At 37.2% G+C, this 12,437-nt stretch overlaps 2 protein-coding genes across 2 annotated transcripts; both read right to left on the minus strand.

The window, feature by feature from the left end:
* Positions 1–456: 456 nt before the first annotated feature.
* Positions 457–6,523, minus strand: LOC131792032 (cation channel sperm-associated auxiliary subunit epsilon-like). The gene is made up of 14 exons (XM_066169932.1): positions 6,147–6,523; positions 5,954–6,016; positions 5,704–5,751; positions 5,085–5,180; positions 4,923–4,975; positions 4,620–4,692; positions 4,229–4,281; positions 3,975–4,025; positions 3,359–3,407; positions 3,026–3,105; positions 2,448–2,547; positions 1,750–1,836; positions 1,352–1,515; positions 457–691 (listed from the first exon to the last, which is right to left on the minus strand). The coding sequence occupies exons 1-14, from the start codon at positions 6,231–6,233 to the stop codon at positions 535–537; spliced, it is 1,161 nt and encodes a 386-aa protein (XP_066026029.1). The 5' UTR covers positions 6,234–6,523; the 3' UTR covers positions 457–534.
* Positions 6,524–6,528: 5 nt separating this feature from the next.
* Positions 6,529–10,956, minus strand: LOC131792000 (2-aminoethylphosphonate--pyruvate transaminase-like). The gene is made up of 4 exons (XM_059109359.2): positions 10,547–10,956; positions 9,667–9,995; positions 8,467–8,960; positions 6,529–8,280 (listed from the first exon to the last, which is right to left on the minus strand). The coding sequence occupies exons 1-4, from the start codon at positions 10,668–10,670 to the stop codon at positions 7,968–7,970; spliced, it is 1,260 nt and encodes a 419-aa protein (XP_058965342.2). The 5' UTR covers positions 10,671–10,956; the 3' UTR covers positions 6,529–7,967.
* Positions 10,957–12,437: the final 1,481 nt, after the last annotated feature.

Genomic DNA, 12,437 nt, shown 5'->3' on the forward strand with positions numbered 1-12,437 from the left:
TAATTTCCAAAGTGTTTTTGATTAAAATCATTTGCAAAACGCTGCTTTGTTTTTTCGTTTATCTACTTGAAGGTATCCCAGGTTCCATCAGGTTTCCTTATTGCCTTTGCAACAGATCCTCACTACCTCGGATTCAGTTATTTCCGTCACGGTACAACAGATTACATCAATCTTCTCGCATGACCCAAGGCCCTAAACACGTGATCGAGGTCAATAGTATTCCACGAAACATGTATCAACATGTTCCGCACAAACCTTTTGCGCTCAGCCTCGACAAAAGTTCCTAAGCGCTACGTATAAAAAAAGGCCTTCTTTTGACGCTCCATACAAAATGTTGTTCTGGAATAATAGACCGTTTTTTGATCCAAGGAAATTTGACCGAAAATGAGAATAATGAGCACGGACCTTCTTTTCAGTTGAAACGCAAACATCCACCTATTGCGGATGTAATAGTAAGAAAGACTATTTTCCATTTCATGAAACTTGATAAAGCTTCCCCCCTCCTCCGTGCTCCCAGACGAGAGTAGCCCACGGTCATTCGGAACACAGTGCTGTGGTGTGGAAGGCAGATAGCATCAGAACCACGATAGTCAGGCATGCTGAACCAAGAACCACGAAGGTTGGAATCTCTTGCATCGCACTCCTGACACCATGCACTTGAACACCAAACTCTACGGTCAGATTACAAAAGCTGTAATGACAAAGTATATCGATGATAATAGTCAGTATTCAGCTAAGTCACAGGCAGCCTAATCTTATGAAGAATAGCACGGAACCCACGCTCAAGGAACAAGGAAAAGAGACAATTCCTGACGCCCCCGAGGGGGTGGGTCTGAGTATCCCGTATACTATTAATGTTTGGCCTAAATATCCCGTTAATTCCTGCAGTTTGTTTCCTTTTAATTCCCGTTATCTCTATTTTGAAAATCCCGTTTCCCGCTTTTTTCCCTCGAGTGTCCCCGTATCCCTTCAATGTTTTACCAAAATATCCCGCATCCGATAACCCATTATAAAACCTCCTTCCTTAAAGTTCGACACACTGTCACAGCCGCCGTTTGGGAAAGAGGAACAAAGAGTGAACTCGAGTGGGAAGTTGAAATTGAGTATATCTTTCGCTTTCTTAGGGTTGACTCGAAAATCCAGACAACCAAAGTGAGCTTTAGTGGTTTAAACTAACCAGGGCTGTGGCTGAAAAATGACGCGGCCAAATTTTATTCAGCGGCAAAATCCGAAAGTTGCCTCTCAATAGAAAAACAATAAAAAAAAATAAATAATAAAAAAATACTGCTCTTGAAATTCCACTATCTTAAAGAATATCAGTTGAGGTATATTCAATAATCAATTCCTTTACCTAAATTCAGGATCAAGAACTTTCAGGAGGAAGACAAAAGTGCCTACATCAGTCCACACAATGTGCGAGGCGGCCCCAGAACTGTTGAGGATCTCATATCGTTCATAAAGATTATTCGCAGAAATGGAGCCATCTGCTGACTCTTGAAAACAAGTTTGGTAATTCTAGGGAATAAAATTGAAAGTAAATTAAAGTAAATAATATTACAATCTTTCGAAGGTTCGGAAATTGATCAGTCGCATATTGCGATAGTCTTGAACAAAAGGCATCATAAAAGATCATCATGAACTTGTTTGTCGATCATTGTTAGTTTTCTTAGTTGGTCAAGAGAAGGCTACATGGAACCAAATTAACACAGTAAATGCATCTTTTATGACTCGCTGTTCGTATCTTTTTACCTCCTTGGACCACGCTGATTCAATACTTCCACCCTTCATGGAATTTATCATCTTTTCCCAGCTCTGCGCCTCTCTCACGCACCCAACCTTGTTAAAAAAAACAACAACAACAACAAAAACGCTTCCCTATTGAATGTTAGGTTGGGTTCATATTTCCTTCGAAGTCTTAAAAATTTCCATGACTTTCCTTAACTTCTCCCAAACTCTTCAAGTGTGAATTTCAGTCAGTGGCTCATACTTAACACAGGAAGTTGCGTACAAAAAATTCAAAGTTGAAGTTCACATAGTCGAACAGTGAGTTGATATTGAGATGTTCAAACCGCCAGTGACAATTTTAACCTAATTTCACATGTTCTTTTGCATTTTTCCCTCGATCGAACTGCTAACACCGTAATTTCTCTTTCTTCTGCTGTAACATTCTTCGCCAGCTTCTTTGCAGTATAAGTTCAACGCATTCCACTTCAGCCTATCAATACCAGTTTAGCACGTCTTTCCTTGCTTTCTTCCTTTAAATTCTTTGGGCGATGTTCAGCGGTATAGCCTTTTTTAATGCTGCACAAATAACTGACACTAAATGTTTGCATTTCCAAAAGAGATTTCAGTATCAAAAAATTATAATTTTTCTCCTATCCCCAGTAGTCCTCCAAAAACGGGGAGGAGGAGGAAAATAATGTTTAAAATACGCAACAGCCGCTAACCTCCTTCATGGTTTTACTGTACTTGTAGCCAGCTCGACCATGTTGTTCCCACAATACAAAGTTTACATCCACTTCTTTTACAAACGTTTCTCCATCGTATCTGAAGCGGAAAAATAGTTCAGAACTTGCGTAATCTTTAAGAAATTAGTTATAAAATAGTACGAAAAGTTTTCATATCAGAAGACATTGCTGTCGCATTTATTTTCACTTAGAAGTAAAAAAGATAATTAAATAAAAACTAAATACTTAGACACAATATACTCAACTGCATTAGATTCGTGAATGAAATTACTGATACTTGTATCTATAGAGAGTTTAGTTCAGTGGACTGAATTAACATTAAGACTTCAAATACATATCGTGATACATCTGCTGATGAGGCCTTTTCCCTACATTCAGTTGAAGCAGCCATTTAGCAGCAGAGAGCGACGTGATACAAAGCAAACGTAAAGAAACGTGGCTGAGAATCTCCCCTGATTCTTTCCTTTTTTTTTTCCTTTAGCACTTAAATTCCACTATTACCAAGCTGTCAGGGAAATGCATTGGCGGAAAAGGTGTTAATAAAACACGGCACTTACACGTCAATAATGGGTTTGAAAGGTTCACTGCTCTGCACTGATAACGGACAGCCCAGTTTCAGAAGGTCATACACAACGGTCTATAAAACAAACTTTTTTCAGTACATCCCACGACAAATAAAATCAAATACCTGGTCAAAATGTAAAGCATGAGGTTTGAAGAATCATTAACTACAAATAACGTCATAGCGCGAATTGAATTGAATCAAGAAAGAAAGGCACTTGGAAAAGCAGCCGTTTCTTGAAGCATATACGAGAGAGAAGCCGTATAAAAGAAAATTAATTGAGCTTTTCCTCTTTGGAAAACTAAACGTGGAATTTACATAACTTCACCTTATCTGAAACTTCATCATTTTCATGAGAAATTTTTCTCTGCTGACCACTGCCACAAAAAAGTAGAAAATGTTATTTTCTCACCTAATGTAACTCTTTACTTCCTAACATCAGTATGTATATTCTCCATACTACTCCTTAGACATTTCCTAATGTTCTTACAAGGAGAATTTGTGCAACAATCAAAAGCTTCTTTAGTTAGTAATCATCTCCTTTATTCTCATGACCTTAATGTTTGATCCAGGGGTGATGTTGTTAGGAGAAATTAGATGTTAGTCACTCTTAGGGGCTGGAGGGTTAATGCACTCAAGGGTCAAAAAGTTAAGTAAGTTCTATTTTTTAATTGTAGTATTTAGACTATTCCAACTCATCCTTCAGCTTAATTTGCCTTGCTAGTCTAAGTGAATTAAATTTCCCAGCACTTCTCCCTGAGCAACTGGCTATGTGACACTCCCCAGATGAGGTTGAAATGTTTTCGAGTATTTTAAAAGTGAAAAATTGGATTATCTACTGGCCCAGGCAGTATTAATTATGATTTTCTCAATTTTGTCTTTCATCATAACACCATCCTTACCCAATAACTATTGCTTATAAACATATCTTTGATTGTTTTTACCTTGAAACAACGTAAGAAAAGTTTTTGAAACTTCCACATCTGGTAGGTTTGCTGAAAAATTAAAAATGATCACCTAATACAAAAGTTGTGATTTACCTACAATAAGTGATAATTCCCCCAAACAACTACCTATTATACTTTCTTTTAAAAAATTTTGCACACATGTCAAGAACATGAAATCGCTTTGACTTAAATACATCGCATAAAATGTTTTCTATAGATTATATCTGTGCATCAACCATTACCAAACTTACCCCCTAGGAATTATACGCCGGTTAGAAGGGCAACCAATAGTCACATTTGTCTCCTATTAACATAATGAACCACATATCCTATGTTAGAATATACTTCAAAAAGTTCTCTCAGGTCTGGTTGTTTCTCTAGGGACTTGCACAACTTTTCTAGCTCTGCCCTTAGTGGAGTCAAATTGATTTGCAACATACTCTATCATACTGTAAAGGCAACATCCAATCTTATAGGAAGAGATGCTGATGCAAAAACTTCCATGTTAAAGAAGACAGCCACAAGAGAAAATAAATTCTAGCACAGTAAAATTGCCAAGCCAATCCCTTAAGAATGTTTTTGTCTGTTTCTGAACTGCAACTACTCAGATAAAACTAAGGCTACACTTGCACAAATACTTACTGCTTTTAAGGTGGCACAAGAGTGATCTTCGGAAAATGCCTCAACACCAAACAAAACATTGATGCCCTCTTCACTAAAAACACATTTCTACATTATTTGCAAGTTATAACTTTTAATATTGTCAAATTATGGCATCTAGACTACCTTAAAAGCTACAATCAGTGAATCAGTGACACACCAGGTTCATTTAGAGGAAAGAAATTAATTGTGCTGCTCCTAACAAAAGTTTAACCTATGATCTCCTAAAAAACATCTGTGAACACCAAGCTACTTCATACCCGGGATCACTCCTAAATTCATTACCTTGCGTGGTTGTGTCCCTCATTTCTTCTCTTTCTTTCTTTGAGGGAAACTGTCTAGAAGGAAATCACAGTGAAAAAATTGATAGTGGCTCAGAAAATTTAACCTAACTCATCCTAATCCTGAGTAATTTTCCATTTTCTATGAGAAATTCACAACACTTACTACATTTCTGGATATAACTCCTATGCCATGAGTATCTGAGAATGATTCCTGGCTTGCAAGACTGAAAGTCAAGTGTTCAGTATTTGAAAGGCTGCCCTGTGAAATAAAGGAATCGAAAAATTCATCTCTGAATTACTGCATTTTATTAGTATTTTGTACTGGATTTCCTCACAATCCGATGTTCTACTTGTATGTTGAGGTTTTATTCAAACTGGTGCTGCAATTACAACAAGAAAACGGCTATACATCACTATTGTAGTTTACTAAACAAGTAACAAAATTTGAGGAGGATAGTATTCCTGTTGTGTCCCAGCTGACACTCTGGATTCTCTCTCTTGTAACTCCAAATTGTTCGCTTGATGTATCAAAAATGAATATAGCATGTAAGAAATGGTGTCGTTTGAAAAGTTCCTCTTAGAATTGTACAAGGTTTATTATTTCCCTATGTGGTAAATATCCAGTTCAGTGTATTATTTCTTTACTCGATAAGTTTCTCTTGAAACTTGCGGATAACGACACAGCAACAGCTAATAACATAATGAAAACGTGCAATGAATCCTGTAGGCAAGACTCTTTGTGTTTTCTGTAAGTATTATGAAAAGGTTGTTAGCTCTCTTACGATAAGTCGATTATCTTCCCAAGGTTCAGGAATAAGCATAGCCCATGCCTGTGGCGAAAAGAAAAGAAAAGGAAGGAATGGTAAGAAGAAGAAACACAAATACAAAGTTGTAGCATGCCAACTTTCACGACCATTTTGAGGGATATATTTTGAAGCATAATTTTGATGCACTGGTCACATATGAATTAAAACAGCTACTGCGAAAATAGAGAGAAGGAAGAGGTGAAAAAACTGACCCGATGTTTCCTACCTTAATTGTTTCTCCTTTGTCTAGGAAGTACGTTGGCTTGAAGTTATGGAGCAGAACCTCATGCTAAAATAATATAACCAGCCACTATCAGTGAAAACTACCTTGGACAGGCATGACTTAACCGCGAAATTTTAATAAATGCTTTCCATACGAACTCGAGCCGATATTGATTCCTCGAGTGTGGTTTACTAACCTTTGGACATTTCGCCATGGCTGGATTGAATGTTAATATTATGTGAGCAAAACTTAACAAAGAGAGAGTTTTCCCCGACGCTGCCATGTTTTTTCAGTGGTAAACGGAATTGAGGCAGGAGAGATGCGGATCTTACTCTTCAGGGACCCCTCAGTCGGCGGGACATCATACCAGGGGTCCTGGATAGGTTGGCCGAAATTTCCCCCCAAACTAATAGTTGTCGCCATAACCTCTCTTCCTAGGCATGTGTCCATTTACCCTCATTATCTCATGCACTGGTAACTTGGATGACTTTAGCATGTCCCGAAGAAGTTCATGACAACACGTAGCGGCGGATAAGGGGATAATAGTAGGGGTAACTTTTTTCAGACATTATCACGCATTCAATACCATTTAATTAGTTCTGTTACCTAATCAAGGAAATCTATTGTTTGTTTCCATCTAACAAGACTCCCAAAAGACTTTTTAATTACTACTCACAGTTAAATTATTTTACTGTTCTTAATTATTCTGCACTTCTAAACATTAGAAAGATCCTTTTTGGAAACTACTTACTTATTTATTTATTTTCTTTATATTAGAAAGTTACTGCTTCTGCATGCTTTTAGCCATTACATGCTTAAAAATCGTTAGTTGGAGTCTATATGTAGCATGGAATGACCACTGTAAAAACCAACACTTTGTTAAAACAGACACTCTGCTCTGTCTCTTATGGTATCAAATCACATTACTTCCAAAAAACACACCATCTTGTATTATGGTCCTCTCATAAGATGACACACTCAGTAATGCAGAATAGTCACTTTGAAAAAAAGTGACAAGGAAAAAAATAGAAAAATTAAATTTATCCTTATTATTTCTGAAGAATTATCTCAAAAAAGAAAATTGTTCAAATAAATAACTTTCCACTAAATCACATGGATGGGATTATTCTAAGGGAATACTATTTAAGTATGACATCTAAAGTACCTCACAGGAAACAACAAAAAGGAAATCTGATTTAACTTATTTCAGTGTAAATTATTATAACAACAGAAAATTCTTTTATTTTCTCCTTTTACAACATAATAAATTGTGTGGTAGCTATTTTCAAAATCATATTATTTTCACTGACCCTAACACTTCTAACAAATGTGCCATAATTTGATGAAAGCTAATTGTGCCCAAAAATCCTAAGCAATATGAAAACACTTACTTTTCAAATGTAATAATGAGATTGCATTTGCTGTCTCATCAAATTAATTTCATAAATCATGGTGCAAAGTGGCTATCATTCCAATCAAACTACTAACACTTACACACCACTGCCACTTACAGTTTATCTGCAAAATTTGGCTTTACTGCTCATGCATTTTCTGCTGATTACTTGTTTTTTGCCTTATCCCCTTTTCAGCTCAAATTCTCCGAGTTATTTTGCATGCTAAATGAGTTCTTGTTATCTGTAAAAGATGTGATTGTTCTGCTCTTTTAAGACATAAATCTTATTCATAAACTATATTAAAATTAATTTCATTTCCACATCAAAATTATTCCAGCAAGCATGCCTTTAACAAATCTTTTTGATATTAGGTGTGAACAATGCAACTAAGAGCACTGTACTAATGAGCCATTTCTGAGATGTAAAAAGCCTCTGTTTCAGTAGAAAGTGCAAAGCTATTCATTGGAAAATAATTTTAATCCTTAAGCAACTGTAACTCATTAATACCTGAAAATTTTGCTCTTGGTCAAAATTAGAAAGGGAGAATTTTTAGAACTCAGAAATGGCCTATGTATATCACACCCCATAAAATGGTTCACATAACTAGTCTACTGTCTCTTTGTTTACTCTTCTAGGGGGACAGGTATTCCCATTTCACCTAACACTTCTTCTATACACTTCAACAAATGCTGCATATCAGCAGGATACAGTTTTCCGATATTGCCAATTCTGAAGCAGTCAGCAGTGCTTACTTTGCCAGGGTAGATGACCTGGTCCTTACTGTTTAGCCGATTGTAAAAATCTTCAAAGTTGTAGTTTGGATGCTTGGGGTTGTAGTAGGAAGTTATAATGTACCCTTCATGGGTGTCATCTAGAAACTTCTTGAAACCCATTTTCCGCATGCCATCTTGAAGAAGGTTGCAGTTCTCCATGTATCTATGAGAATAAAAGAGAGTAACTTTCACAGACTTAAACATTACAAAAAAGGTACATATCTGTATACCAAACACCTGGCTTCTTCTCCTATACTGGTTATGATGATGCTATAATTCATTATGAAATATTTTGGCATAATCAGTTCACTTAGATAGTCTTTCAATCTCTAGGAATAAAGCCGCTCACCTGTTCGCTCTTCCATCCACTCCACCTTCAGCCTTGAACTCAGACAAAGCTCGTCGAAAAGCAAGCATGGCGTGAGTTGCTGGGGTGAACCTAAACTGGCCGTTTTGGTTAAGTCCTTCATATTGATCAACAATGTCCAGAGATAAACTACGTGCCCATCCTTTACATTTCTTCAAGGATTCAATATGGCCAATTACAAAGGAGAACCCAGGAACACCTTCTATACACTTGTTAGCTGAGCTCACCATGAAGTCAATGTTTGCTAGATCTAAATTGAGTGGAACTGCCCCAAAGCTGCTCATAGCATCAACAAAAAATGATGCATCTGGAGCATGTGCTTTCACAAGTTTTCCTACTTCAGCAACTGGATGTATAACACCTGTGGAGGTTTCACAGTGCACCATGGCAACATTGGTAATGGATTTATCACTTTTCAGGATTTCTTCAACTTTCTTTAAGTCTACTTTGGAATCCTCTGCTCCGTGAAGTACAACCTGAACAACAGATACACACCATATGAAAAACCTACAAATGTTTACCCTTCAATTCCTTACACTAAAACCTTGAGTCTTTACCAAAGCCAAGTGGCTCACCCAGCTGGAGCTTATCCCAGGTTTCCTTAGCATGAAGCCACTAGGAGTATCACTTCTCCCCCCAAGATGGGATGCTAGTCCATTGCAAGGTTACCCCCAGCACTTCATCAGGCCTTCACAGACCCAGGCATTCAGACGCAAAGCCCAGCACACTAAACAATAGACCACTGCGTTTCTTGCAATTCTTTATACTGGTTAAATGCAAAGCTCCCAGCTACAGTTGGAAAGTTGTGCTGGATACTCAAAGAAATATCTATCCATTTATCTACCTATAACTGAATACTTGAAGGGTTTACAGCAAATGAAAGTGTTCATATTTTACCTATGGTATCTCTAATTTTTAAGTTGATCATCACAATTGGCTTACATGAAAACATGAACCCTTAGCCAAATCAAAAGCAATCACAAAATTTCCTGGAGCATGAAGTCTATACTAAACACCTAATTTCAAACATCTCTCCTGCCTGAAATAAAACATTCAGAATTGGATTGTTACATGTACATGTACCAGTACTATAAGGTTAACAATATTAAAAAGGGAAACCTTCTCAAAAGTTAATTTAACCATCAGAGATCAACATACTCAAAGGAACTAGTAAAAACAAACCGTTTCTATCCCCGCAACTTCACAAATCTTCATCATTCTCTTGCCATAGGAACCACATTCAATGATGAAAACTTTCCCTCCTTCTCTGGGGGTTGTGGTGGTGAGTACAGCCTCCACAGCATATGTTCCGCTACCCTGAAGTAATACAGTGGTGAACACTTCAGGAGAAACACCAGCAATTTCCAAGAGCCTCGAACGAATTGTTTTCACAACCCGTATAAACTCCGTGTCACGCGAACCAAGGTCCCGCAGCATGGCCCTCTTTGTTTCAAAGCTGACGCCGAGAGGGCCAGGGGTAAATAACTTCTTGTCCCTGTGAGTTTCAAAATCTGAATGAAAGACATTAAATCACAGTAAGAGATTAATTACTCCCTTTATGGAGAGCTAAAGATCAAACAATTGGGTTACTGTACTAAAAAAAACTTATAGTCAAAGTAACCTATTCAAATGTGAAATTGTCGTCATCGTAAGTAAAACAGTAAATACAAAAAAAAAATTTCACATACACACTCTGTCTTAGAACTCCTACCTCTATGGCATTAAAAACCTATTCTTGAAAACAGGTGTAGTTAATGTGGTTTAATTAATTTGCAGTGGAACCGTAACTGGTGAGTAGTTTGCCCGATTTTTTTTTTAATCGAGCAATCTCATTTACTTGCGTGACGGCACAGGTCGACAGATATAAATCTTTGTGATGTGGCAAACTATTTGCATCGCGGTTAGTAATGCAAACAAATCTGTAAGGATTTTCCCAAACCTCGCATCCACTTCTGCAGAGAAAATTTCTTAAGACCAAAGAGGGCTTAAATAAAAGACAGCTTTGATTTATGTATGTACAAACTTCTTTCTACTCGGAAAAATACAGTTTACCTACTCATACCTGGCTCATCAAGACTCGACTTCGCAGAACACAATCGCCATGAACCACCAAGTACTTGAGGAGATCTTTTACAAGCACGAGCAGCATGCCACAAGGTCCTTGCAGTTACACTACGAAACGCCATCGTTAAAAATTTGTTGGGAATGCAGTAGTTAAAAGACCTTACAATATCCTGGTACTTTCCACGCGCGGGCCTAATTTCTCAATGAAGTGTGGGCATAACGGTCATGCGCAAAACGAGCTTCCCGCACACACACGGAAGCGAGAAATGGCCACCCGCGCGAGAACCAAAGCGAAAACATACACGGATGGACATTTGGAACTTGCTTCAGTCGATGAGATAATGTACCATGGATTTCCGATAAAGTTGAAGCAAAAAGGAACAGTCTTCGAGGATTTCAAGTGGAGGATATAATTGTGCGACATTGAATGATCTTGTTTATTTGTGGGTAAAACTACTTCCTGTCACATGGCATTCTGAACAGTAGGCTTCCACACTGGCCGGAAATTCGCGGGATTAAGTAAATGTTAGACCCACTTACATATCATTTACCGGTAATCCCCTGTACATTAGTTGCAAAGCCGCTAGTTTTTATTCTCTCCTTGTTTTTGACCGTTTGCGAGATAGTGGACAGGTGTTAATGTCATCAGGATGAATACTGGTTGATAAGTGCGCTTATCCAAGTGATAAGAGCAATAGCAGAGCATTCTTCTAGGCTATACATGCAGTACAGCTGCAAACAGAAAACAGATTGTGGTACTCTCCAAAGAAACTGCACATATGATGTGTAAAATTTTTCAGAAGTTTTTTTTCTTTGAAAAAACATGCCAATTTTTTAATTAATAAGTCACATTTTAGAAGTAGATAAGGATGCATATTTACTTATTTTGTTTAATCTATTGGCTTAACAGAAAGATAACATTTCCCCCCATAATCCCTAGATCAAAAATTACAAGATTTATTGTTTGCCTTTGGCAAAATATTTTCATGAATGTTATTGTTATTTCCTTTTGATCCAAATATCTTGAAGCCAGTCAACAATCTTTTCTCCTTCACAGCTTTTTTTTGGTTTTAGTCATGCAACACAGTCTGGTGGAAAGATTGTGTTGCATTACAAAACTAAACAATGGCTTCTATGAAGATTTACCAAATGAATATGCATTGTCACTACTTCATTAATTTTCTGCCCTAAAGAATAGTTTAACAGGTTTTAAATTCCCACTGATATCATAATTACTTGGGAATTATGTCATGTTCCTTAAAAAATAATCATCGTTTAGCTTTAAATGGCAAATCGTATTCTATATTAAGGCTGAATACATACTGAGCTATTTACAGATATTATTTAGTACCAAGGTATAATAAAAATAGGATTCTCTATGCTAGTGATTTAGTTAAAGGGAACTTTACATAAGTTTAGACAGATGTTAATCAACTGGGCTATGTTAAATAAACAGAGATTTCAATCTCAGGCAAGTTTGCCCCTGCTATGACCACCCACCCCTTTTAATCAGGGAGTACTACTCAGCCTGTTTGTACTTGATGGGAAGAACTTGTCATAGCAGGGAAAAAAAGGTGGAGGACTTGAAATAAAGCAAAATCTCTGTACACAACCTCCTCTCTTGTGCATTTATTATTTCATCAGTTTGAAGCTTCAACATCCCACCCCTGGACTTTGAACTTTTGAAGATAGGTTTGTTCAAATTCTCACCCCTTGGGACAAACATTGTATACAAATGCCTTGCCCAATTTTTTTGGTGAAAATGGAAATCTCTATACACTGGCCACACTTTAAAACCTCATAGACCTTTTCTTCTAAGCCATTGTTTACCTTTAACATACTCCATATTTGTATTCAGCTGAAAAGACTTGACACTTCCAGCTCAAATT

This window comes from Pocillopora verrucosa, chromosome 7 (assembly GCF_036669915.1).
Source record: "Pocillopora verrucosa isolate sample1 chromosome 7, ASM3666991v2, whole genome shotgun sequence".
Taxonomy (NCBI): Eukaryota; Metazoa; Cnidaria; class Anthozoa; order Scleractinia; family Pocilloporidae; genus Pocillopora; species Pocillopora verrucosa.

Coding starts and splice junctions, on each gene's coding strand:
- LOC131792000 (XM_059109359.2), bottom strand. CDS start 10,670: ATGGCGTTTCGTAGTGTAACTGCAAGGACCTTGTGGCATGCTGCTCGT. Junction 9,996..10,546: donor GTCGAGTCTTGATGAGCCAG/GTATGAGTAGGT, acceptor TCTTTCATTCAG/ATTTTGAAACTCACAGGGAC. Junction 8,961..9,666: donor AAGTTGCGGGGATAGAAACG/GTTTGTTTTTAC, acceptor TCTGTTGTTCAG/GTTGTACTTCACGGAGCAGA.
- LOC131792032 (XM_066169932.1), bottom strand. CDS start 6,233: ATGGCAGCGTCGGGGAAAACTCTCTCTTTGTTAAGTTTTGCTCACATA. Junction 5,752..5,953: donor ACAAAGGAGAAACAATTAAG/GTAGGAAACATC, acceptor TTTTCGCCACAG/GCATGGGCTATGCTTATTCC. Junction 5,181..5,703: donor GGGAAGATAATCGACTTATC/GTAAGAGAGCTA, acceptor TTTATTTCACAG/GGCAGCCTTTCAAATACTGA.